This window comes from Typopeltis vanoorti, chromosome 24 (assembly GCF_054136105.1).
Source record: "Typopeltis vanoorti isolate ZY-2024b chromosome 24, IOZ_Tvanoo_1.0, whole genome shotgun sequence".
Taxonomy (NCBI): Eukaryota; Metazoa; Arthropoda; class Arachnida; order Uropygi; family Thelyphonidae; genus Typopeltis; species Typopeltis vanoorti.
In genome coordinates this window covers 10,713,965-10,740,476 of record NC_143572.1, presented here as the reverse complement: position 1 = coordinate 10,740,476, position 26,512 = coordinate 10,713,965, and the positions used below count along the sequence as shown (strand labels likewise).

The window sequence follows — 26,512 nt, the reverse complement described above, 5'->3', positions numbered from 1 at the left end:
TTGATTAAGATGTTAAAAACGGAAGTTGTTTTTCTCTTTCAAGTTCTAGAGTGAATTTAATAGAATGATGGAAGGCGTTGATCTTTTTGAGAAAATCATATATGTCATCTTTGTTATTGTTCCATACGATGAAGATATCATCGACATATCTAAACCAAATTTTAGGTTTAGGAAAAATTTTGTTGAATAAGATTTTCTTTTCTAAGTCTTCCATAAAGAGATCAGCACATGAAGGAGAGAGTGGGCTCCCCATTGCCAAGCCTGTTAATCGTTGATAGATCTTATTTTTCCAAGAAAAATAGTTGGAGTTTAGGCAGTGAGCAAACAATGAGGTTATATCTTGTGGGAACAAGGTACTTAATTAAAAATACAAGATTAAAAAATTTAACCACCTTTATACCACCCACAATGAGTCTAAACCTTCTCTACCAGACAACCAAGTTATTCTTAATTGCTCAAACCACATCTTAAAGAAACCTGAAATCGATATTCTCAAAAAGGGTTTCAACTATGCAATAGCTCCTCAACAGATTCCTAAGGTAAATTTCATCTGTAGTCTAGAAAAAGGAATCTCATTATTACCGCCTCACACAGCAAATGATCTAAGACTAAAAAGTTGTATAATACTTTCCTATCCCTATTCCACAAAATAAAACTTCTCATCACTAGATTATTATTATTATTACCACGGGCTACTCCAGGAGTCCTTAGACTCATCGAGGGAGGCCCTAAACATCATGTTCACACAGCTGTTCAACATTCTCACAGTATCTATCATACCTTGCCTTGAACTCGCTCACTGTCATAGCACCCACAACAGACTCTGGCAGCTTATTCCACTCATTTACCACTCTAAAAGTAAAGAACCCAGCTCTAACACCCCTGCTAACCACGCTCTTGCCCAGCTTCCATGGGTGTCCCCTAGTTCTCCCACCACCAGTCTTGATCTCAAAAATATCTGAATTAATCCTATAGAATCCTTTTAGCAATTTGAATGTCTCAATCATATCTCCCCTTTTTCGCCTATCAACTAGTTTCTGCAACCCACAAATCTTCAACCTGTTCTCATATGGTTCATTCCATAGACCTGCTATCATCTTAGTCACTCGCCTCTGGATCCTCTCAACCTCCTCCCCATCAAGAAGGAACTGAGGTGACCAAATCTGGGCACAGTAGTCGAGATGAGGTCTTATCAGGGCTCGGTACAGAGGTACAATAACTTGTTTTTCTCTGCTCGTCAAGGTATTTTTCAACAACCAAGTGAGTTGATGAGCTGATTTAGCTACTTTCGCAATGTGCCCCCTAAACTTCATCTCCCTATCCACCAACACTCCCAAGTCCCTGGCCTCATCAATCTCTTGGAGTACAGTTCCACCAATGTGGTATACTGCTGCTAATCTTTTCACTCCGAAATGCATAACCTTACATTTTGTCACATTAAATTGACATCCATTCTCCTTAGTCCAGAACTCCAATCTATCTAAGTCATCTTGCAAGACTTTATCTTCTGCATTCACTATCGCCCTACCCAACTTTGCATCATCAGCGAACAAATGAACTGTCCCACTTAGACCATTCCCTATATCGTTAATGAACAGATTAAATAGCAGTGGTCCAAGAACAGAACCCTGTGGCACACCACTAGTCACAGGCCGTTTTTTGGACTCTACTCCTGAATAAACTACTCTTTGATATCTCTCCATCAACCACCCAGCTATCCATCTCACCAACCCTATATCCATTCCCATATGTTGTAGTTTACGGATTAGAATTCCATGTGGTATCCTATCAAACGCCTTTGCCAGGTCCAGCAGTATCACTGTAAACCCATTTCCCTTATCCAGTTCAGCCGTCACCTTGTTATAAAACTTGAGCAAGTTACTGAGGCATGATCTACCCTTCACAAAGCCATGCTGTCCTCTGTACAGTATCTCATTTTCATCAATCCATTCCTGTATTATTTTTCCCTTGACTACTTTCTCCAAGACCTTGACAACGACTCCTGATATGCTGATCGGTCGGTAATTTGCAACCATAGTCTTGGATCCTCCTTTATGCAGTGGAACTATTTTCCCCTCTTTCCACGCCTTCGGGACTATCCGGATCGATGCATCCTTTAACTAGATAAAAGAACTATTCGTGATTTAAAAAATAACAAAGACATCATAATACTTAAAGCAGATAAAGGAAACAGTACTGTAATACTGAACTCAAAGAACTATGTGGACAAAGTCAACCATCTACTATCTGACTTGTCTGTATACAGTCTTTTAACAAAAGATCCAACATTAAAAAACCACAATGATACCAATGAATTACCACGCAATTTATCCAACTGGCCAATAAACTTGATTAAAAACTAAAATCGATGCATCCTTTAACTCAGAGACTCTATGGCATGCCAAAAGTGCACAAAGATGGTATTCCTTCTTATCCAGAATTCGGAATAACAAAATAAATATGCTATTATTTGCAGATGATCAGGTAATAATATCAGATAAGGAAGACAATTTACAAAGAGCAATATATATAATTTAAACATTATAGTAGAACAGTTTGGAATGAAAATTTCTATAGATAAAACTAAAACAATGCCATTTTGCGGACAAACTCCAGTTAGAAGCAAAATAGTTATTAATAATAAAATAATAGAACAGATAAATACTTTCAGTTATCTTGGATGTGAAATATCATATGAAGGAAAAAAAAGACATAAAATTAAAAACTTCACAATTTTTATAGATTATAAGCCTGATAAATAGCACACTCAACCCAAATATAGTACAAAAAGAAACACGCTTCAAAATATACAATACTTTAGCAGTACCCACATTATTATATGGCAATGAAATTTGGGCAATAAACAAACAAGATAAACAAAGAATAAAAAGTGAAATGAGATTTATGAGAAGAACTACAAAATACACATTATTAGATCAAAAAAGGAACAAAGACATTTTAAAAGAACTAAAAACAAAATCAATAAAAGAAAAACTAAACAATTATAAACAAAAATGGATTGAACATGTAAACCGAATGGCCAACACTCGACATCCTAAACAAATACTAAAATATAAGCCAGTTGGAAAGAGAAGGCATGGTAGACCTCAAAAAAGGATATTGGATGGATAATGAGACCGGAACAGACCAATATGGTCTATACCTATAATTAGTGTTATGTTAATGATGATATATAAACACATTGCTCTCCAGCTCAATTTAATTTTGTAACCTAATAGATAATAATAATAGGACTCTAGCTTTGTAGTAAAGGTTCTCCCCCCCCCCCCTCTCACCATAGGTCAGGCCAATAATTGTTGTAACTGTTGGTCAGTAACTTTAGCAAACCATGTAGATTGTAGTGCAGCTTGTTTCTTTGCATATATGTGTATGCTCCAGATGATAACTTTGATATGAAGGTCGAAACGTCGATTGTTCATTTTGGTTTATATTAAACTAAAGTTTTGCTCTAACACATTTGTCTCCATAATTTTTCATAATGTGTAAAACTGATGAAATTAAATAAAAAATACTAATATAAATATAGTTTTTTTTTTATTTTATATAACCTAACATGGATTTTGGCCAGCTGACCTGTTCAGGTCTCCTGCCATCTCTTTCTTGGTCTTCCAATTCTTCTTTTTCCACTTATTTTATATCTGTAACATTTTTGCTAGTCTGCTGTTGTCCATTCGATTAAAATGTTCTATCTATTTTTGCTTGTACTGCCTTATGTAGTAATTAATTGGTTTTATATTCAGGGATTGTAAAATTTCTTCATTTGTTTTACTTGGTATATCCAGCTATTTTTCTGAAAAATTTCCTTTCTGCTGTTTGAATTCATTTTTCATCTTTCCTTTTTATGGTCCATGTTTTGCTTTCGTATAATGTTTTTTATTTAATATAATAAAAAAAAATATTAAAATAAAACTGATGAAACAGTTTTGAAATTAAAGTGTCTATCAGGATATGGCCATATCCTGATAGTCACTTTAGAATTTTGATCTGAAGCTTATATAAGTCTAAGAAATATGTGCATCAGCCTTTTTTATTATTTATTCTTTTCAATATATATATAATCTAGAATTTTTATCTTAGGTCCAGTACCAAGTAGTTCGTCACCTGCTTTGGGAAATCCCTCTTCTGAAACTAATGTGAGTATAACCACATGAAACTAAACAGTCTCATGTAGATTTTAAATTTTCGTAATTTTTAAAAATTATAATTAAAAAATTGGAAATACAGAAATGTTTAAAAAATGTTTAAACATTGTTAATTTATTGAATTTTATTATTTATTTATTTTTCCATTAAAATGAAATCAAACAACTGCTGTACAGATAAATAGAAATTTTCATGTAAAAAGAAATCTTTTTTGATTTAGCTCTTAAGGAAACAAAGATGTATGACATATATGTAGGAAAGGAAATTTTTAAAATGTAAAATGTAGAGTACGTGCTTAAAATATATATTTTTTTTAATTTATATTTCTTAGAAAAATTAAGTAAAATAAATATATAACAATGAAAACTGAAGATGATAACTAGATTATTGGAAATAGATATTTTATTTTGTAGAAACATATTAAAGTCAACTCTCACTGGAAATCTATGAAAATTCTTGACCAAAACCATACAAATACAATTCTATGCTAAACGAAGTTTATTATAACAAACCATTCTTGTGGTCCATACCATTGAACATATTACCAGAAAAAGATAAGTAACCCAGGGCATGTTCATTGTTTGAATGCATTGCTTTCCTTACACAATACTATATTTCTAGATGTGAACTCCCAGTGTAATTCACAAGATAACTGCATTTCAGTACAATGCAGCAATGGTTTCTAACTAATATGGAATTACGTAGGTTTAACTGCATTTATTCTATCTAAGTCACAAACATCAAACTATAGGTTTGATGTTCGTTACTAATTACTTCAGTGGTGGTTAAGATTTTAGAAAAATTATTAAGGGTTCATATACAAAGATTTGGATGAATCTTTATTTAGAATCTTACTCTCCTGTTATTAAAGTGGTGGTGTTGTGTAGCAACATGATCACATGTTAGAAGGTTACAAAAATAGTTGATGAGAGGAATGCATTTATTATATTTCTTGATTTTGCAAAAGCATTTAACATGTTGCCACATGATAAATGTGATAAATTAATTATTTAAAATAAAGAGCCAGTAGGCTTCATTTCGGCGATGTAAACATTATTTAAATTAAGGGGATATTAAATCCCACATTGTTTTAAAACCGAATAAGAAACTCAAAGATGATCGGAATCAAAGAGTTTCATGCTGAATATAGTAACCATAAACATATCGGCGACTCTACTAGCGTAAGCTAAAGCACGTAGTTCAAGTACATAGTAAAAACTAGGGCAACTCGTAGCAAAGGTGGAGAAAGTTCTGATCCCTATTCTTAGTATTCTCCATAATGTAAAACTCATCTACTAGGAGATGTATGATATACATTATGGTGGGAGGTCACTACCCAGACCGGTTTCGATCTTTATTGAGATCTCATCAGTGAGTATTATACTTTGGTCTAGCTACTCACTGATGAGATCTCTAAAGATATAGCGAAAAGAACTTATATACTCTGCTATACGAGTTGTCAAAAAGGTGCACCCATAAATTATTTAAAATAAAGAGCCAATAGGCTTCATTTCGGCGATATAAACATTATTTAAATTAAGGGGACATTAAATCCCACATTGTTTTAAAACTGAATAAGAAACTCAAAGATCGGAATCAAAGAGTTTCATGCCAAATATAGCAACTATAAATGTATCGGTGACTACTAGCGTAATCTAAAGCACATAGTTCAAGTACGTAGTACAAACTTCCGATCTTTGAGTTGTAGTCTTTTGGGGAGACAGAATGATAGAGAGAGAGGATGTGCCAAAAGATAGTAGTAGATGGAATGAAAAAGGAGAAGTAATATATCATTTCCATGCAGAAGAGGCTACAGAACCTATAAAAAAATTGACTATATGGGCAAGGTTAAGAAAGAAAGACTCTGTCAGTATTCTTTTCAAAGAACTGGAGATTATAGCCTCTGAAAAATACTTCATGGCAAATTTGTAAGCATTCTTTGTGAATTTTAGGTGTTCCACCCTGAATGTTTGAGCATTATTCCAAATGTGAGTGAATTTTGAATTTTTCTTGCATGCATTTGTATCAGTGAGAAATTTCCTTGAGCAGAAGAGTAATATACCTAGTTTTTTTGGAGGCTCAATAAACCATAACTGAGATGTGTTTGTACTAAGAAAGGCTAGAAGTGTAAGTCAGCCCAAGAAGAGAAATGTTATCTTATTTGGAGATCTGAGCCTTATGAAAGATGAGAGGAAGAGAAGTGAATTCCTTATGAAAAACAAGACTGCATTTTGGGGTTATTCAAGTTTCTTCACAAAGTTATCCTTCTCTGCTAAAGACTGGCATTGAAGATCTGAATTTGTATTAGAAACCTCAGGATTTTCTATAACCACAGGTTTGCTAAAATGAAGAGGGAAGGAAAGGTGTCATCAGCAAAGTTATGGGTAGGAATTTAGTTTAGTGAGAAAAGGACAACTGTGTACATTAGCAAGAAAGCAGGTGAAAGTATAGAGTTCTGAAATATTCCATGATTGGTGGAGTAATCAGAGGAGAGAAAGCCAGAAAGAAGCCAGCAGTTCAATTGTTAAAGAGGCCATAAGATGGATGTTTGCTGAGCAAGTCTTTTGCTGTTCCCAATCAGATGATCTAGAACAGGCATGGCCAACTTCATTCTATACGAGCGCCAATATATGATGAGTAGTAGCATCACAGGCTGCACACTTTTAGACAGAACTTAAATAAAAATAAACTCTGCATTTTTTCAAGGCAGTAGTTATATGTATAGAATTATTATATTTGTTAAATCATTTTACTACTGGGAGAACAATGTAAAATACTTGATTGATTTAAATATAAGTTGTTAAATTAAATTTAATTGCATATTTCTCTCTCTCTCTATATATATAGAGAGAGAGAGAGAGAGAGAGAGAGCAATTTTGATTCCGTGAGAATATAAATTGTTTCCGTCATCAGAAATAATGAATATAACTACTATATCAATCAGAAAATCTGCGGTTGAAACTAATATCTAAATTGATAATACATATAATTTAATATAGTTTTTATTCTGCCGCGGACCTGCTGTTGGCTACCTATGATGTAGAATGTTTAAGAAGAATAACTATGTGAGTTTCTCCAAACCTTTCCATGGCTTGTGTCAAAAGATGGGAAGTGATGTCTAGGATCAGCTATAGAGCAGGAGTGGCAGAATTTATATTATTATTATTATTATTATTGTTGTTGTATGTCCGCGCGGTTAGCCTAGTGGCTATGCGCTTCGCAACCATATGCCTGGGGAAGGAGTGTCCTAGGTTCGATTCCCGTCGGTGACGTGAGGAGCTTGAAGGATCTTCCTCAGCCATAGCCAAGTTAGCCAGTCTTGGGCGTGGACAGCAGGGTTTTTTCCCCAGTTTATTCTGGGGTTTTTCATCCCGCAAAGCAGGCAAAACTGGCCTTGAGAACTCAACACTACAGGCCATAGGATACACCGGGGCATAAGGCTGACCACCTTATCCTGTAAAACGGAGTGAGGTCCGATGATCAATGGACCCTCGACACCGCAAGGTAAAAGAGGGTATAAGGAAGATGATATGAAGATGATTATTATTGTATGGACACCTCCATGGAGTCTGAAGATATCTTGAGCCACTCAAACTATCCACACAATCTCTCATACCTCTCCTTGAACCCATTAACAGACAAAGTGCTAATAACTGACTGGCAACCCATTCTATTCATTCACAACTCTCCAAGTAAAAAATCTAGTCCTGAGGCCCATGCTAATCACATGTTTACTCAATTTCCAGGGATGACCTCTTGTTCTGCCCCTCTGACCAAGTGCTGAACCATTTCCATTCTCTAGTAAAGGAAACTTGTATGAAGTTATGGTCTGAGTTACTAATAAAGGAACCAACATTTATGGTTTATTTAGAAGGAAAGCTAGTTCAAGGGTATGGCCAAATCAAGATTACTAGCAAGATAGTGCAGACTCTCTGGTGTGTAAATGCATTATTTGTATTAGGTCATTACTAACGGTAAATATCTTGGAATCTCCACCAAGATTGATCACTGGAATTGAAGAAGGGAAGTCATTTTAGGGGTGCAGGTATTGATGACCCAACCAAAGGTGCCCTCACTGTTGGGTATTTAACCTTTAGAGATAGTTAATGAAAGGGATCAGAATGGTATCAGAATTTGAAGATTGACGAAAGCTATAAATGAATAAATGCTAGTGTGGCAAGGAAATTTTAGCCAGAGCAGATAAACAGGTTCAGGGGTTCATCTTTCTTTGATGTGCAACATCTCATCTGACAAATGCACATGTTCCACCTTGGGTAGGCAAGACAGGTGGGCAGATTAGTGTAGGTATTAACTTTATCAAACCAAATGGCAAGACATTAAATTTTGAGATTCAGAGATGGAAGGTTTGTATTCTTTCGGTAGAACTATACTAAAGGGATTGAAGGCAAGGAGCTTCAAATAACAGTCAGTAGGAAGTTGTGAAGTTCAAGCAAAGGTAGAAGAGACTACCCAACAGATTATGGCAATATAAAGAAACTTTACAGCTTACTCATGTAGCAAAAATTATATAGAATTTTATTTGAAAAATACGATATATTTCATCCAGTGTTATATGGACTTTGTCAGGGATTCATGTGCATGTTAACTTGTGTCTCTGTCACAAATAAAGTACATGATATTGCACTATTAGAGGTCAATGAAACAATTGGAAATAATTGCGTAGATTAAAAAAAAAAAAAAAAAAAAGAATAGTTAATAGCAATCACTTCCCAAAACTTGAATATTGGAATGAAGTCTGATTGGTTCAGGGTTGGATGCTTTCATAGAATTTGAACTTGCTAGAATGAAAAAGTTTAGTTTGGTTTCAAAGAACTCTGTACCTAGTGTCAGTAGTGTGTGAAGCAAAGCTATGCTTGTCAGATTCCAAAAATCTAATATAAATTTGATGTTCTTCATTTCTAATCAATACAGAATGGCCAGTCTGTCCAAAATAATAAAGATGGTTTGAGCAGGGTACTTGGTAGACAACTGGTAAGGAAAGAGGTTACAAATCATGGCAAATGTAGAAAAGGGTATCAGAGAATTACACACCGATGAAGCTAATAAATTACGTTCTGAGATTGCCCAAATTCTCATCATCAAATTCCTGACATGTACCCTCAAGGGGTGTACACTGTACAGGATATGATAGTACTACATGAAAAACTTACATTGTTACTAACTTCTTATCTACAATTTTCCTCCAAATCAATCTGTTACCTGTAAAGAATCCAACATTATCAGATTTTATATTTCTGTCTTCTAAGTCACTTTTTACTGTATCAATCCACCTATATTATCCTCTGGGTCTTTTTCCTGCCAACCTGGCAGAGAACACTTGTTTTGCTAATCTTTCCTCTCCCATTCTGTTCAAGTGACCATACTACCTGAGATTAGCTCTGCCAACACATTCCTGGATGCTGACAATGTCAAGTTCTTTCCTAATATCCTCATTTTTAATAATATATTGCCATTGATGCCATCTGTTCATGCCCTTAATCTTTCTCAGGACTCTCATATCTGCAGTCTTTGCTCAAGTATTTTATTCCTAACCCAGCTCTCAGATCCATAAGTAAATTGGTTTGAACACTGTCTTGTATATACCTAATTTAGTGTTTTGACTAATTTCTCTCTTATTCCATATACATGTATTCAGTTGATTTCCATATTTAATTTGCCATCTTCACTAAAAATCGTGCCTAAGTAGCTGAAATGTTTTACTTGTTCCATAGGTTCTCCATTCACAATGCAGTTGATATTTTCAATGCTTCTGCCTATTTTCATTGTTTTTGTATTGTTATTGCTGACCTTCATACCATATCTATTACAACAGTTATTTAATTTATCTATGGAATCTTGCAAACTTGTACTGGATCTATTTAGAAGTATAACATCATCTGCATAATGAAAAGAGCTGAGGTTAACATCTCCAATTTTGATATCAGAGTTAATATCACATTCCTTCATAATGTGATCCATATAGGTAATGAATAACAGAGGGGATATCATCCTTGTCTAACACCAGATTTGACATTAAACAATCTTCCTATACTTCCTTCAATTCTAACTGCTGACTTGCAACTCAGATAAAGACTAAGTATTGCTTGATATAATGCCCCATTGACACCATACAAGTGTAGCATTTTGAATAGCTTCTCTCTTGTCATATGCCTTTTCCAGGTCTTCTTGAGTATTCTGCAATTGAGCAGGTTCTTCTTTGAGTAGCAGAAACTTTCCTTCCACTCTCTTCTGTTCTGAGGCTTCTCTTTTAAGGTTGTGTACCTGTCTCCATTCAGCATGTCATCTAGCATTGTTTTCCTAATTCTTCCTCTGGGTCTTTTTCCATCTATTTTTCCTTCGATGGCATCTTTGATGATTCCATTCCCTCTCAGAATGAGCAGGTTCTTCTTTGAGTAGCAGGAACTTTCCTTCCACTATCTTCTGTTCTGAGCCTTCTCTTTCAAGGTTGTGTACCTGTCTCCATTCAGCATGTCATCTAGCATTGTTTTCCTTACTCTTCCTCTGGGTCTTTTTTTCGTCTATTTTTCCTTCGATGGCATCTCTGATGATTCTATTCCCTCTCAGAATATGTCCGATCCAGTTTCCCTTGCTTCTTTTTATCCTCCTTAACAGATTTCTTTCTTCTTCTACTCTTTTTAAGACCTCTTCATTAGTTATTTTATCTGTCCATTTGATTTTTTCCATCCTTCTCCAAATCCACATCTCAAAGCTTTCCAAAATCTTAATTTCTTCTTTCTTCAATATCCAAATTTCAGCTGCATAGAGGGAAGCACTCCACACACAACATTTTATTAATCTTTTCTTTAGGTTTCTATCCATTTTACTTCTGAATAAATTCCATTTTCTATTAAAGGCATGTCTTCTCATTGCTATTCTTGCTTTTATGTCACTTTTACATCTTCCATCACTGCTAATAACACTTCCTAGATATTTAAATGTCTTTACTTGATTCAATTTTTCCCCATTTATTCTGATATCCATATTTGCCTCTTTCCTTGCTATTTTCATCACCTTTGTTTTTCTGATGTTAATTTTCATTCCATAAATGATACAGGATTTCAGTAATCTGTGCAACTGATGTTGTAGTCCTGTTTCAGTATTTGATAGTAATGCCTTGTCTTCTGAGTATCTTATTGCAAATATCTGTCTCCCTCCAATCTTTATTCCTTCTTCCGAATTCTCCAGTGCTTCTTTTAACATTGCTTTGGATTACATGTTAAACAAAATTGATGACAGCGAACAGTCTTATTCCTTGTCCAATGATACCTGGTTCTGTTGTACTATATGTCTCTCACCATGGCAGTTTGTCCCATATATAGAGAAATAATTAGCCTTCTGTTTTTCCAATCTATACCAATCTTTTCCATTACTTCCACCATCTTATCCCATTTTACAAAGTCGAAAGCTTTTTCAAAATCTATCATCATCATCAAATTCCTGCCATGTACCCTCAAGGGATGTACAGGATATGATAGTACTACATGAAAAAAATTACATCATTATTAATTTTCTATCTACAATTTTCCTCCAAATCAGTCTGTTACTTGTCAAGACTCCAACATTATCAGATCTTATATTTCTATCGTCTAAGGCACTTTGTACTGTATCAATCCACCTATATCTTGGTCTTCCTCTGGGTCGTTTTCCTGCCAGCCTGGCAGAGAACACTTGTTTTGCTAATCTTTCCTCGCCCATTCTGTTTAAGTGACCATACCACCTGAGATTAGCTCTGCTAACACATTCCTGGATGCTGACAATGTCAAGTTCTTTCCTAATATCCACGTTTTTAATCTGATATTGCCATTGATGCCATCTGTTCATGCCTATAATCTTTCTCAGGACTCTCATATCTGTGGTCTCTAGTCTTTGGTCAAGTGTTTTACTTCTGACCCAGCTCTCAGATCCATAAGTTAAAACTGGTTTGAACACTGTCTTGTATACAGCGAATTTAGTGTTCCGACTAATTTCTCTCCTATTCCATATGGATTTATTCAATTGACTTCCCACCATACCAGCTTTGCTGATTCTGTTGTCTATTTCCATATTTAATTTACCATCTTCACAAAAAATCGTGCCTAAGTAGCTGAAATGCTTTACTTGTTCCACAGGTTCTCCATTCACAACACAGTTGACATTTTCAACGATTCTACCTAGTTTCATTGTCTTTTTATTACTGACCTTCATACCATATCTATTACAACAGCTATTCAATTTAGTCAGAGAATCTTGCAGACTTGTAGCAGATTTATTTAGAAGTATAACATCGTCAGCATAAAGCAAAGAGCTGACATTAACATCACCAATTCTGATATCATGTTTAATACTACTTTCCTTCATAATGTGATCCATATAGATAATGAATAACAGTGGGGATAATGTACATCCTTGTCTCACACCATATTTAACATTAAACCATCTTCCTGTACTTTCTTCAATTCTAACTGCTGATTTACAACTCAAATAAAGACTAAGTATTGCTTGATATAATGCCCCATTACACCATATAACTGCAGCGTATTGCATAGCTTCTCTCTTGGCACCTTGTCATATGCCTTTTCCAAATCGACAAAACTTAATACAGATCTTTGTTATATTCCCATGCTTTCTCGACTATTTGTCGTAAAGTGAAGATCTGATCCTGACAGCCTCTATTTGGCCTGAATCCAGCTTGTTCTTCACCAAGCTTTTCTTCCACAATTCTTCTCAACCGTTTCTCAAGTATACTTGCATATATCTTGCCGGGAACACTCAGTAGGGAAATACCTCTGTAATTCTCACATTGTTTTATTTCCCTTTTTATATATGGGTACTATGAGAGCTCTACTCCGATCATCGGGATTTCGTCCCTCTCTCTCTCCAGGCCTTCTGAACTATGCAGTGCAGCCACTGTAAGACTCTCACACCACCATACTCCACCATTTCTGGTCGAATATCATCCACTCCTGCTGCCTTTCCACATTTCAAGCCTTTGATGGCTTTTTCTACTTCAAGTATGGATATGTATTCCTGACCGCATGCCTGGTCAGTGTTTTTTACCACTATACTGTCATCACTGCTTGTTGCATTTAGAAGTTTTTCAAAGTAATTGCTCCATACTTCAAGGATATCTTTTTCTCCGTTTTCATGTCACCTTTATCATCTCTAACTCCTTTTACAGCACTCTTTCCTGCATTCCTAAGCTTCTTCAACAACCTCCAGAATATTTTGCCACCTTCTTGATATTTATTTTCTATATTCTTGCCAAACTCCTCCCATGACTTTTGTTTAGCTAGTTTTACACAGTGTTTAGCATTCTTGCATTTGTCTCTATATTCTCTAAGAGCAGAAGCTGACTTATTTGACACGAACTTTTGATATGCTTTTTTCTTTTCTTTCACTGTCCCTTTAACTTCCTGTGTCCTACAGGGAGTTCTGACTTTTTTATACTTACAGACAACCTCACCTAATGCCTCTCTGGCAGAATTAATCAATGTTTTCTTCAGAGTTTGCCACTGAATCTCCAAGGTTTGATTCCTGTTCTCAAACTCTTTCATTTTTTCTTCAATAATCTTTGTGTATTTTAGTCTACAGTTCACATCTGAGAGCTGCTCAACTTTTATTCGCTTTAAAACTTTCTTACATGTTATTCTTTTCAATATGAAATTCAATTTTATCTTGCTCAAGACTAGATAGTGATCACTTCCAATTTCAAATCCTCTCTACACTCTGGTGTCCTGCAGCAGGGAGAAAACATCACTATCAACAATAACATAGTCAATGAGGCTTTTCTTATTCCTAGCCTCTTCTCTCCATGTGAATTTGTGCACATATTTGTGTTGGAACATGGTGTTAGTAATAACCAGTCCATGTCCTGAGCAGAAATCCAACAGATATTTGCCATTATTATTAGCTTTGCTCTTTTCTCCAAATTTTCCCAAAATATTTTTGTATGTCTCACAATCATTTCCTACTCTGCTATTTAGATCCCCAACAAGGACCAACTTTTCCTTTTTCACTGTGTCAGTTGCTTTTTCTAAAGCTTCAGAAAATTTCTCCACTTCTATCTTAGTAGAGCCTTCTGTGGAACCATAGGCACAAATAAGTCTCATTGTCCAGTTCCCCATTCTCATATTTGCCTACATTACTCTACTTGAGACTGACTGCCATTCAAGAAAATTAGCCTCGTATTTTGTGTTGAATTCTATGGCTACTTCTTCTTTTTCTAGATTGTCATTGCCTGAATGTAACATTTTGTATTTATTGCTCAGAAAGATCTCACCAGTTTTTGTCTTTTTTGTTTCAGTCACCCCCATTATGTCGATCTGGTACTTATCTAATTCCTCAGCTAGCTTCATTTCTTTGCCATTCAGGCTTCTTACGTTGATAGTACTGATCTTTAACTGGTAATGTTGAGTTGGGGTTTGTTTTCAGATTTCTTCCAGTAGCTGACTTTTCGCTGTTCGCTCTGGTTCCCTGGCGAAAACAACGGGGATTTTTTAACCGGGCGATGCCCCAGCCGGCATGAAATTTTGTCATGTTGTACCATCATTTTTTATTTTGGTTTAACCAATAAGAATACAATTTGGTCGGCTAAATCCCAAATTTGCCAGCCCATCCTCGTTCGTTCAGTATCCAAGTAGATACCCAACAGGGTGCACCACGAGAAGGTGAGGATTGGACATTAGGTCAGAAGCCCTGGTCGGTTCTCTGCATTCCTTTAAAGGCTATGTGGAAGTCTCCTCTCAGTTATACAGCTTTGATAACAGATATTAACTTCTTTCACTTACTATTCTTAACAGTCCAATTGCATCTCTTGTTCCCCTACCCTTCCTGAAACCAAACTGATCTTCTCCAAGGAATTCTTCCACTTTAGATGCAATTCTTCATGTTAAGATTCTCATAAGTATTTTTGATGTATGGGAAATGAGGCTTATTGTTCTAAAATTCTTGCAGTTCACTGCATTACTTTTCTTTGGTATAGGTATAAATGTTAAGGTCATAAAATCTTTTGGCAGTTCTCCTTTGTTATAAATTAAATTTATTAATTATTTTGGTTATTTCTTCAGTTCCTTTCTTCTGAAGTTATTTCAGGTATTTCATCTATTCCTTCTGCCTTTCCACATTTTAGTTCTCTAATGGCCATTTCTACTTCTGTCTTCAAAATTTCTGGGCCTAGATCATCTTCATTTACCTTCTTTATATCTTGTAAGGGCAATTCATTTGGTCTATTTGCCTTGTCATATAGATCTTCAATGTATTCCTTTCATCTCAATAGGATTTTATCTTCTTTAGTTATGATTTCTCCATTCTTATTTTCTATGCCTCTAGCTTGAATTCCATTTCTCTTGTGATTCATGCTTCTTGCTTTTTCATATAAAAGATCATACCTTCCCACTCTCTCATAATTTTCCATTTCTTCACATTGTTTTTTAAGCCAATCTTTTCTGCTTCCCTTCTCAATTTGTCATTCAGGGTTCTATATTGTATTTTCCCTTCTGGGGTGTCTTTATTTTTCCATTTTCTTCTTTTCTTCCATTAGAGAAATCATCTCATTAGTTATCCAAGTTTTTTTTTATTCTTTTAGTTCTTACATATCCAATTTCTTCTTCTGCAATCTTCTTTTTTTTCTCTTTAACTTGTTCCCATTTCTTTTTTGGATCTGCAGTTTTGACAAAACTTGTTTCCTCTAATTCTTTCTCCAATCTATTTCCAAATTCCTTGGTATTTTTTAATTTCTCTAACTTCTATTTTTTCCTTTTCATAGCTTCTTTTATTTTCTTTAGTTTCACATTTATTTCTATGAATAGTAGGTTGTGGTCAGAGTGAATATCAGCTCCACGATATGTGCATGCATTTTTTTACACTATTCTTGTATCTTTGTTTTATTATAATGTAATCAATTTGATACCTTTCTGTATCTCCTGGTTTTTTTTCCATGTGTATAGTCTTCTCTTAGATTTTTTTAAACCAAGTATTCGTAATTATTAGCTTATTTTCTTTACAGAATTCCGCTAACCTTTCCCCTCTCTCGTTTCTATTACCTAGTCCGTATCTTCCTACTACACTCCCATCCTTTTCTTCTCCTACAACTCCATTCCAATCTCCCATTATAACGATCATATGGTCTTTTTTTTTTTCCTTATTAGTTCTTGTAATTGTTCATACATTTCCTCATCTGAATGGTCACTTGTTGGCATATATACCTGCATTATTCTTATGTCCACCTGTTCAGCCTTCAATTTTACCACCATAATCCTGTCATTCAGACAGTTTATGCTAATGATGCTCTTTGCTGTTCTTTTATTAAAAACAAGTGCAACTCCTTTTTCCTTTTTATCTCCACCTGAGTAAATTACTTTTACTTTGTCACTATAAAAATCACCTATTATTTCCCATCTGACTTCACGGAGTCCTATGATATCAATTTTTCCTTTGTCCATTTCTTGTTTGAGATTTTCTAATTTTCCACATCTGTTCATTGTTCTCACATTCCATGTTACAATTTCGATTCTCTGACGATCCTTCATTTTCAGTTTGTTTATAGCTTGTTTTAAGTCACTTTTAGAGGTTTGATCTGGAGGAACATCAGCCCTTGAAGCGTCCTTATTTCCTGATATTGTATCAATTCCAATGTTGCACCTTCTTTTCCTCTCTGTGCCAAGAGACACCACCTTGGTTGGCCTGGCTAGTAGCTGCCCCCTTATAAGTTCTATTAATTGCTACTTAAATTTTCTATGGATATTAGTGAAGTCGTTTCCCATTACCTTCTCCACTGCATTGTTCCAGCAAATACTAGTAGAGCTGCTGCCCTCTACCAGCTAGAGTAGAAGTTGGGAAAAGGAGAGACACCCTCGGGCCTCAAGTACTCTAATATCCTCGGGGTCAAAGTAAGCAAAAGTCAGCCAAGTGAGGCCATATAGGAAAGAATATAGAAGGAACCTGACACAAGTAAGTGGAAGCAATGTCAGGCTCAGCTTGGGTCCTCTTGGCCGCCAACGACGTACTCCCAAGATGGGAGCACCTGGGGATTTTCCAGGTCTACAGAACTTAAATACAGATCTTTGTTATATTCCCATGATTTCTCAACTATTTGTTGTAAAGTGAAAATCTGATCCTGACAGTCTCTATTTGCCCTGAATCCAGCTTATTCTTCACCAAGCTTCCCCTCCCCGATTGTTTCTCAAGTATACTTGCATATATCTTACCAAGAACATCAGTATGAAAATACCTCTGTAATTCTCATATTCAGTTTCATTTCCCTTTTTGTATATGGGTACTATGAGCTCTACTCCAATCATCTGGAATTCATCCCTCTGTCCAGGCCTTCTGAACTATATAGTGCAGTCACTGTAAGACTTTTATAACTCCATACTTGAGCATTTCTAGTCAAATATCATCTACTCCTGCTGCCTTTCCACATTTCAGGCCTTTGGTGGCTTCTACTTCAAGAATGGTTATGTATTCCTGATTGCATGCTTGTTGAGTGGTTTTTACCACTGTGATGTCACTGATTGTTTCATTTGGCAATTTTTTTGAAGTAATTATTCCATACATCAAGGATATCTTTTTTTCTCCAGTTTTCATGTCACCTTTATCATCCTTATTCCTTTTATAGCACTCAGTCCTCCATTTCTGAGCTTCTTCAATAACCTTCAGAATACTTTGCCACCTTTTTGATATTTATTTTCTATATTCTTACCAAAGTCTTACCATAACTTTTGTTTAGCTAGTTTTACAGTGTTTAGCTTTCTTGCATTTGTCTCTGTTTTCTCTAAGAGCACAAGCTGACTTATTTGCAAGCAATTTTTGATAAGCTTTCTTCTTTTCCTTCACTACTTCTTTAACTTCCTGTGTCCACCATGGAGTTCTGATTTTTCTATCCTTGCAGACAACCTCACCACATATCTCTGGCTGAATCAATTAATGTTTTCTTCAGGGCTTGCCACCGAATCTCCAAGGTTTGGTTCCTGATCTCAAACTCCTTCGTTTTTTTTTTTTTTTTTTTTTGAATAATATTTGTGCATTTTAGTTTACAGTTCAAATCTGAGAGTTGCTCAACTTTTATTTGCTTTAAAACTTTCTTACATGTTTTTCTTTTCAATGTGAAATTAAATTTTATCCTGCTCAAGATAAATGGTGATCATTTTCAATTTCAAATCCTCTTCTCACTGGTGCAAGACACTAGAGTGTACATCACTATCAACAATAGCATAGTCAATGAGACTTATTCCTTACCTCTTCGCTACATGTGAATTTGTGCACATTTTTATGTTGGAACATTGTGTTAATAATAACCAGTCCCTGTACTGAACAGAAATCCAACAGGTATTTGCATAATTATTAGCTTTGCTCTCTTCTCAAAATTTTTCCAAAATATTTTTGTATGTCTGACAATCATTTCCTACTCTGCTATTTAGATCCCCAACAAGGACCAACTTTTCCTTTTTCATTGTGTCAGTTGCTTTCTCTAAAGCCTCAAAAAATTCCTCCACTTCTACCTTAGTAGAACCTTCTGTGGAACCATAGGCACAAATAAGTCTAATTGTCCAGTTTCCCCATTCTCATATTTGCCAACATTACTCTACTTGAGATTGCCTACCATTCAAGAAGATTAGCCTCGTATTTAGTGTTGAATACTATAGCTACTCCTTCTTTTCCTTGATTGTCATTGCCTGAATATAACATTTTGTATTTACTGCTCAGAAAGATCTCACCAGTTTTTGTCTTTTTATTTCAGTCACCCCTATTTTGTCGATCTGATACTTATCTAATTCCTCAGCTAGCTCCATTTTTTTGCCATTCAGGCTTCTTATGTTGATAGTACCAATCTTTAACTCTGGTGATGTTGAGTTGGCGAGTGTTTCAGGATTTGTTCTAGTAGCTGACTTTTTGCTGTTCATTCTGGTTCCCTGGAAAAAAACAACAGGAGACCTTGTTTAACTGGGCAATGCCCCAGCCAGCATGAAATTCTGTCATGTTGTACCATCATTTTATATTGTGATTTAAGCTAATAAGAATGCAATTTGGTCGGTTAAATCCCAGATTGCAAGCCCATCCTCATTCATTCAATATCCAGATAGATACCTAACAGGGTGCACCATGAGAAGGTGAAGATTGGACATTAGATCAGAAGCTATGGTCGGTTCTCCACATTCCTTTAAAGGCTATGTGGATGTCTCCTCTCAGTTATACAACTTTAACTCTTAAGCACCCAAATTCTCTACAAAGCAAAACCACCTTCTTTAAATATACCTTTCTCAGAAGTGCAAGCACTACATTCCCAACACCAATATTGTCATGACGAAGGCTGAGAAAGGTAATGACACTGAATATAATTGGAAAATTAATGTCTTACTAAGAGATAGGTCATCATACAGTGTTATCAGCAGGGATATAAACAAAGCTGCTTTGATCAGGTTCTGTCACTCACCACACATATAGAGACAGGCTACCAACAATGCTGGAAAATAGCTGTAGCTTTTGTAGATCTTACCGCAGCTTATGATACAGTCTGGAGGCATGGCGCAGTCTGCAAGTTGCTCCGTGCAGAACAATAGCAAAACTAATCGATAACATGCTAAGCAACCGCTTGTTCCAAGTGTGTATGGACGAGAACAAAAGTAAACGAAGAACACTGGATAATGGACTACCACAAGGGTCAGTTCTGGCTCCCCTCCTTTTTAACTTATACATCGCAGATTTGCTTAATACAGCCTCCAAGAAGTTCTGCTATGCTGATGACATTGCTCTAGCCACCAGACACACCAATTTTACTACAATGGGAGATACACTAACAAACAACCTTGCAGTATATCAATACTTCAGCAAATGGAGATTATGCCCAAATCCTAGCAAAACAGAAGTTTCATGCTTCCACCTGAACAATAACCAGGCTAACAAAGAACTCATGGTCTACTTCAACCACAAACTGCTATGCTACAACAGATTCCCGAAATATCTGGGCATCACTCTGGATAGAACACTATCTTTTAAACCACATCTTATTAACACAGCATCAAGCTAAAAACAAGAAATAAACAGGCTAAAGTCAAGGCACCCTCTAATCTTAACAGCAAAAAATCTTGCAGAGACAAGTTTCAACATGAAGGAGAAGTCCTGGTGTAACACTTCAACAGGGATCTTCCATGAATTAGTGGATCCAACACAGATACCTTCGGGTTTTGACCTACCTCGGAAAACTTGGTCTGCCCTTAACCGAATCCGCACCAACCATGGCAGATGTGCAGACCACCTTTACAAATGGGGCATGATTGCCTCACCCAGGTGCGACTGTGGATCACCCTGCTAGACAATTAATCATATTACAGCAGAATGTGTCCAACTTACATACAGTGGAAACCTGTCAGACTTCATCCATGCTACACCAAGTGCAGTTGACTGGATAATCAACCTAGACATTCAGTTGTAGCCTATTCTTGATTCCTGAGTGTCTCTTTTATGACTGTATTATGTCTTATTATTGTACATATGTCTATTACTATGTCCATATATATTAAGGATTAATGTAATGTAACTTTTCATGTGTGAGCCATACGCTAAATAAATAAATCAGCAGGAATTCACCAAAAAAAGTCAAATCAATAAATTAAACAAATTATTAGATAATGTACAATCATGAGATGCCACTACTGTTGAGAAACTATGAATTCATCACGCCCATCTGCCTCGTCTCTGTGATCTTCTAAAAATATATAAGAAAGGCAACCCACTATGCTCTGTTTGATCTCTCACTTACGCCTGCAAAACATTTCCCTCATCATCTTTGGAATCTCACTGGCCTTACCAGTTCCAATATCAAAAACAGTCTTGACTTTAAAGATAAAATAAAAAATCTACATCTGTCTAATAATCAGATTAAGGTTTCTTTTGATGTAGTCTTACTTTTCATCAACATACCACTACAAGAGACTCTTCAGTTTTTAGAATCTGATTTCCCAGAGGATATTATTAACCTATTTAAATTCACCATAATTTAGGCTATTTTAAGTTGGATAATAAGTTGTTCAAGCAAATAGAAAGAACAGCAATGGGCAGTCCTATCTCACCATACTTAGCAAATTGTTTTATGGAACATGTAGGAAAAGAACTCTGTGATACTATATTCTCTCTCTCTCTCTCAGCTTCGTATATGGTTACATTTTGTTGATATGTTCCCAATCAGGTTCCACAATGATTCAGAATTACTTCAGTTCCTAGAGAAAATGAATTCCTTTTGCTCCCTATCAAGTTCACTATTGAATGTGAGTCTAATAGCCAACTACCCTTTTTGGATACCTTAATTATTCGTAATACCACACGTCATGTGGAATTTTCAGTTTATTGTAAGCCAAGCTTTACTGGCAGATACATTCACTCATCTGCCATCATTCATCACAAAAAATGGGTAATATCAAGAGTCTTATGCACAAAGTAGATCAGAAGAGTAGCTCATATGATCTGCTTTTCTGATCCCCTTTTGTTAGCTGAACAGAATAAAATTAAAAGCAATCTGATATGTAATGGATAAAACAAAACTACCATTCAAAAAATTATTGATAATTATCATCCTTAAACCAGACTACAATCTGATATGAAAAGAAGTTCAGTGCCTACCTTAATGGAACCTTAGAACAAAAAGCAAGGATTCTTCAAAAATTCAATCTATACACTTCCTTCAAACCAGCTCAGAAACTGTCTTCCTTTCTACCACCCACAAAGGATGCATTACTATCTCTTTCCTTACCAGGTGTCTATCAAGTACCCTACTGATGCCATCTTTGTTATTTTTGACAGATTGGCCATTCTGCACTGATTAGAATTGAAGAACATCAAGACTTAGATTTTTGGAATATGACAAGTCTGGCCTTCGCATGCTGAGTTCTTTGGAACCAGACTAAACTTCTTCGTTCCGGCAAGTTCAAATTTGATTATATTTTCCTAGAATCGTAAAAGTTTTGGAAGTGATCACTATTAAGTGGTCTTAAGGTTTTTTTTTTTTATCTATACAATTTTTTACAATTGTTCCTTTGAGCTCGAATAGTTAATATCATATACTTTATCTGTGACTGAGACAAGCTAATATGTGCATGAATTATGACTCATTGTGATTTATCCTCTGAATCTAGTTAATAGTCTGTCTCCCTGATGAAGTCCATGTAACATAGGATGAAATATATTAGAGTTTTTAAATAAAATTCTATATAATTTTTATGTGTAAGCTGTAAAGTTACTTTATAAATCTTGAGTGCACATAACCCATTAAAAGTATTAATAGATTATCGCAGTGGTGAAAGACTAGGGTGAGGTAGTTCTGTTATATGGAGCCTTCATCAAATGACACCTGGACTACTAATTTCTGTTGTTGTGGTACAAAGAGAAATTTATAATAAAAAAAAAAAATTCAGCTCAAGGTGAATTAGTTAATCCAATGTGGAAATTGCAGATGTTTTTATCTTGTAAAACCAAAAAGGCAAGAGAGAATACACAATTTATAGTGATAAATGCACTTACCTTATAGTTTTGTTACAGTCTATAACAACCATGGTATACCATTAAATGTTGTTATGCTCCTCAGTGACGTCAGTGATTCTTAAAAGAATATATTGCATCAAAATGGTATTAACTTGTCAAGCAAATAAAATTTACATCTTATTGCATTATATCTCTTCAGATATAAATTGTTTATATTTATCTAATAAATGTTTATGATAAGCAGTCTGATATTGTATAGGTATTTTTGAATAGCACATGTATTAATTTTACAAAAGAGCCGGCTTACTTTGTTTTTAATATTTTAGATCCAGTCTCCAGCTAAACCTTTTAGACCAAAGTCAGATGAGGAAAGAATACAGTATAAAGAACATAGAAGAGTTTGTCATATTAATGCAGAACAGAAAAGAAGGTGCAATATAAAGGTATGCCAGATTACAAGCAAATAGCCGTTTCTTATTTCTGAATATATATATATATATTATGTCATTTCCTCCGACAAAAGATTCAGTCCTTATGTGAGCATGATGCACACTTTATTTTCTGGAAAGCACACGATACTCTACCATTCAGGCCTCCAGTTAAGATAGTGATGTCATGCAAGATGATTTTAGAATATTAAGAATATTAAGCAGAAAATATATGGACTACAGCTTTAAAGGAATGCTTTATTATATATTTATAATAGCACTTCAAATATAAATTTATTGTATTTATATTTTGCTTTCTTTCTACCGCATCTTCAAAGCACAAGGATTAAATTAAAGAACTGTAGAAAACAATTCAAATTGTAACCAAAACAGAATTGTTGTCCTTACATAGTTCTCTTTATGGGCTGAATAACTGTAAAGTTAATTTCGAGAGGTCAAGCTATCAAGTCTCAAAATGACAGCCATCCCAGATCTTTAGCAAATTAATGCAACCATACTTGTTGCAGTTGGAAGCGTGCTTGTGAAGGAGTATCCAGAGCATGGATACCATAAAGTGCTATTATGAATCATACTCTAAATATTCCTTCGCATAGGATTAGATGGAAGAAAATGTTGATACCACATAGAAGTCCTTATAAGTCTGAGAGACTTTTTAGAATTAGCATTAGGCCCTCTCCCAACCTCAACAAGCATGGTTGCATTAAATGCCAACGGTCTGGGAGGACTGTCATTTTGAGAACTGACAGCCTGATTCTCCAAATTAACTTTATGGTTATCTAGCCCATATGGGATGCTATACAAGGACATCCCATATGAATTCTGTTAATTCAGTGCTTGTGCTGTCACAATTATAATTGTGCCATGAAGATGGTATGTAGAAAACCAGTGAAATATTAGTAAGTTTAATAAATGTATTCCTCCCCCCCCCCCCCTCTTTTGGTGTTTATACGAATTGAAGCACTATTATAAATAATCAATGACACTAAGCTTTTCCATATGTATTCAAATTCTACTTTATTATATATGGATTTGAATTGGCAGATATATCATATAAACTACATTTCTTATGAACTACTGGGTGGGGCTGGAACCAGGGGCATGCTGGCCATATGTGCAATGTGTGCAATGCACACAGGTGCCAAAGAGGAGGAAATACTTTAAAAAAACGTTTTTTTAAAGTGATTTTTTTATTGGAGGGGGAGGATAGGGGGTGCCAACTAAAGTTTTGCACACAGGTGCCTGGACACTACTGGCATGTTACTGGGTATAGGGACACCAACCAAAGTTTTGCACACAGGTGCCAGACACTACTTGCATGCCCCTGGATGGAACCTGACCTCTGTAATTGCAGTGCTATTTCAAACTCTATTACAAATGACAAAAGTTCAAAAGCTTTTGAAAACTCAAATCAAAGTAAACTTTATTTATTAGGAGACTACTTTATTCTATTATCCAAGTCTATGGAAACAAGACTTGCGCACGAAGGCTTTTATGACTAGGTTACTTGTGTATGGAGGCTAATGACTTAACATTAATTGCTTAGTATCCCATAATATTTAGTTTAACTAATTGAACTCATATTTAACTTATTTCACTTAGTTAACCTATAACCAAGCGGGAAAAAAATCCTACAACTATTTCTAACGCAGAGTATTTTAATAATAAGGTGAAATGTCTTTTCACTGCTTATGTAGGAAATATGACTTCTGCATTACTTCAACCTTGGTATCTTTTCTGGTTTTCACTGAAGAGATCTCACTTGTTAAAACCCACTACCCAGATCAAAACCAGTCTGGATAGTGGCCCCTTCCATAATGCATAGCATTCTACACATTCATAGGGATGTGTGTTTTGCATTATGGGATACTAAGGTGATTAATGCTAAGTCATTAAATGATGCCTAAATATCTGAAATGTTTTACTTGTTCTATAGTTACACAACAACAGTTACTCAGTTTAATTAGGAAATCCTGAAGATATGTACTAGATTTAAGAGTATAACATCATCTAAATAGATAAATAAACATTTCCTTCATAATATAATCTATATAGATGATGAATAACAGTGGAAGTAATGCGCTCTTGTCTCGCATCTAATTTAAAATCAAACCATCTTTCTGAACCTCCTTCAGTTCCAACTGCTGATTTACAACTGAAACACAGACTGTATTGCTCTGTATAATATTCTATTTATCCTATATATAATTGTAGCGTTGAAAAGCTTTTCTCTTGACACCTTGTTGCACTTTTTCAAGATCTACAAAACTTAAGTACAGAGAGATCTGGTGTATTCCAGTGATTTCTCAACTATTTGTTGTAAATGAAAATCTGATCTTGACAATCTCTGTTTGGCCTGAACCCAGCCTGTTTTTCTTCAAGTTTCTTTTCTTCAGTTTTTCATAGCCTCTTCAAGTATGTTGGCATAAATATTGCCTGGAACACTTATTAGAGAAATTCCTCTGTAATTCTCTTATTCTGCTTTATTCCCTTTTTTCTTTTTTTTTTTTTTTTTTACTTGGTGGGAACTATGAGACCTCTACTCCAGTCATCTGAAATTTGACCTTCTGACTAGGCCTTCTGAATTTACAGTGTAACCAATGCAAACCTTTCATGCCTCCATGTTTGAGTATTTTTGGTTGAATATCTTCTACTCCAGCTGCCTTTCCATATATTAGGCTTTTAATAACTTTTTCTACCTCAAGTACTGATATGTACTTCTGTTTGCATTCTTCTTGAATATTTTCTACTGCTTGTTTCATTTACATTTTTCGAATAATTACTGCAGATATCCAGAATATCTTTAGTTCAGTTTTCATGCCATGTATATCATCTCTAATTTCTTTTACTATACTCCTTCCTTTGTTTCTAAAGTTTTTTCAATAGCCTCCCAAATATTTTGCCACCTTAACTGATATTTATTTCCGTGTTCTTATCAAAGTCTTGAATGACTTCTATTTGGCTGGTGTTAAACATGCTGATTACTTGGGGAATTTTCAATACACTTTCTTCTTTTCCTTGACCACATCTTTATCTTCCAGAGTCCACCATGGAGTAGTTCTAATTTTTCTATCCTTTCAGACAACCTCACCACATGAATTAAATGTTTTCTTCAAGGTCTGCCACTGAATCTCCAAAGTTTGGTTCTTATTTTCAACCTTTTTCATTTTTTTTTTCCTGAATAATATTTGTGTATTTGAGTCTGTGGTTTATCTCTGAAAGTTGTTCAACTTTGATTCTTTTTAAAAACTTTTTTTTACAAAGTTTTCTTTTCAATATGATATTTTTATCATGCTGAAATCACTTCCAATTTCAAATTTTCTGTATATTGTTTATTGAGTCAATATGGAGCTATTGCTCTTAACAATAACATAATTAATGAGACCTTTCTTATTTATTTTGTCTTCTCTCCCTGTGAAAACTTGCACATTT

The 26,512-nt window shown here is 35.2% G+C and overlaps 1 protein-coding gene across 1 annotated transcript in view; it reads left to right on the top strand.

Moving 5' to 3' along the window:
* The window catches only part of Mondo (MLX interacting protein mondo), a 253,492-nt gene that overhangs the window by 158,625 nt on the left and 68,355 nt on the right, over positions 1-26,512 (top strand). The window contains exons 12-13 of the mRNA XM_090413412.1: positions 4,099-4,154; positions 22,961-23,077. Coding sequence (XP_090269538.1) covers positions 4,099-4,154; positions 22,961-23,077 — 173 coding nt within the window. The remainder of the gene's footprint in view (positions 1-4,098; positions 4,155-22,960; positions 23,078-26,512) is intronic.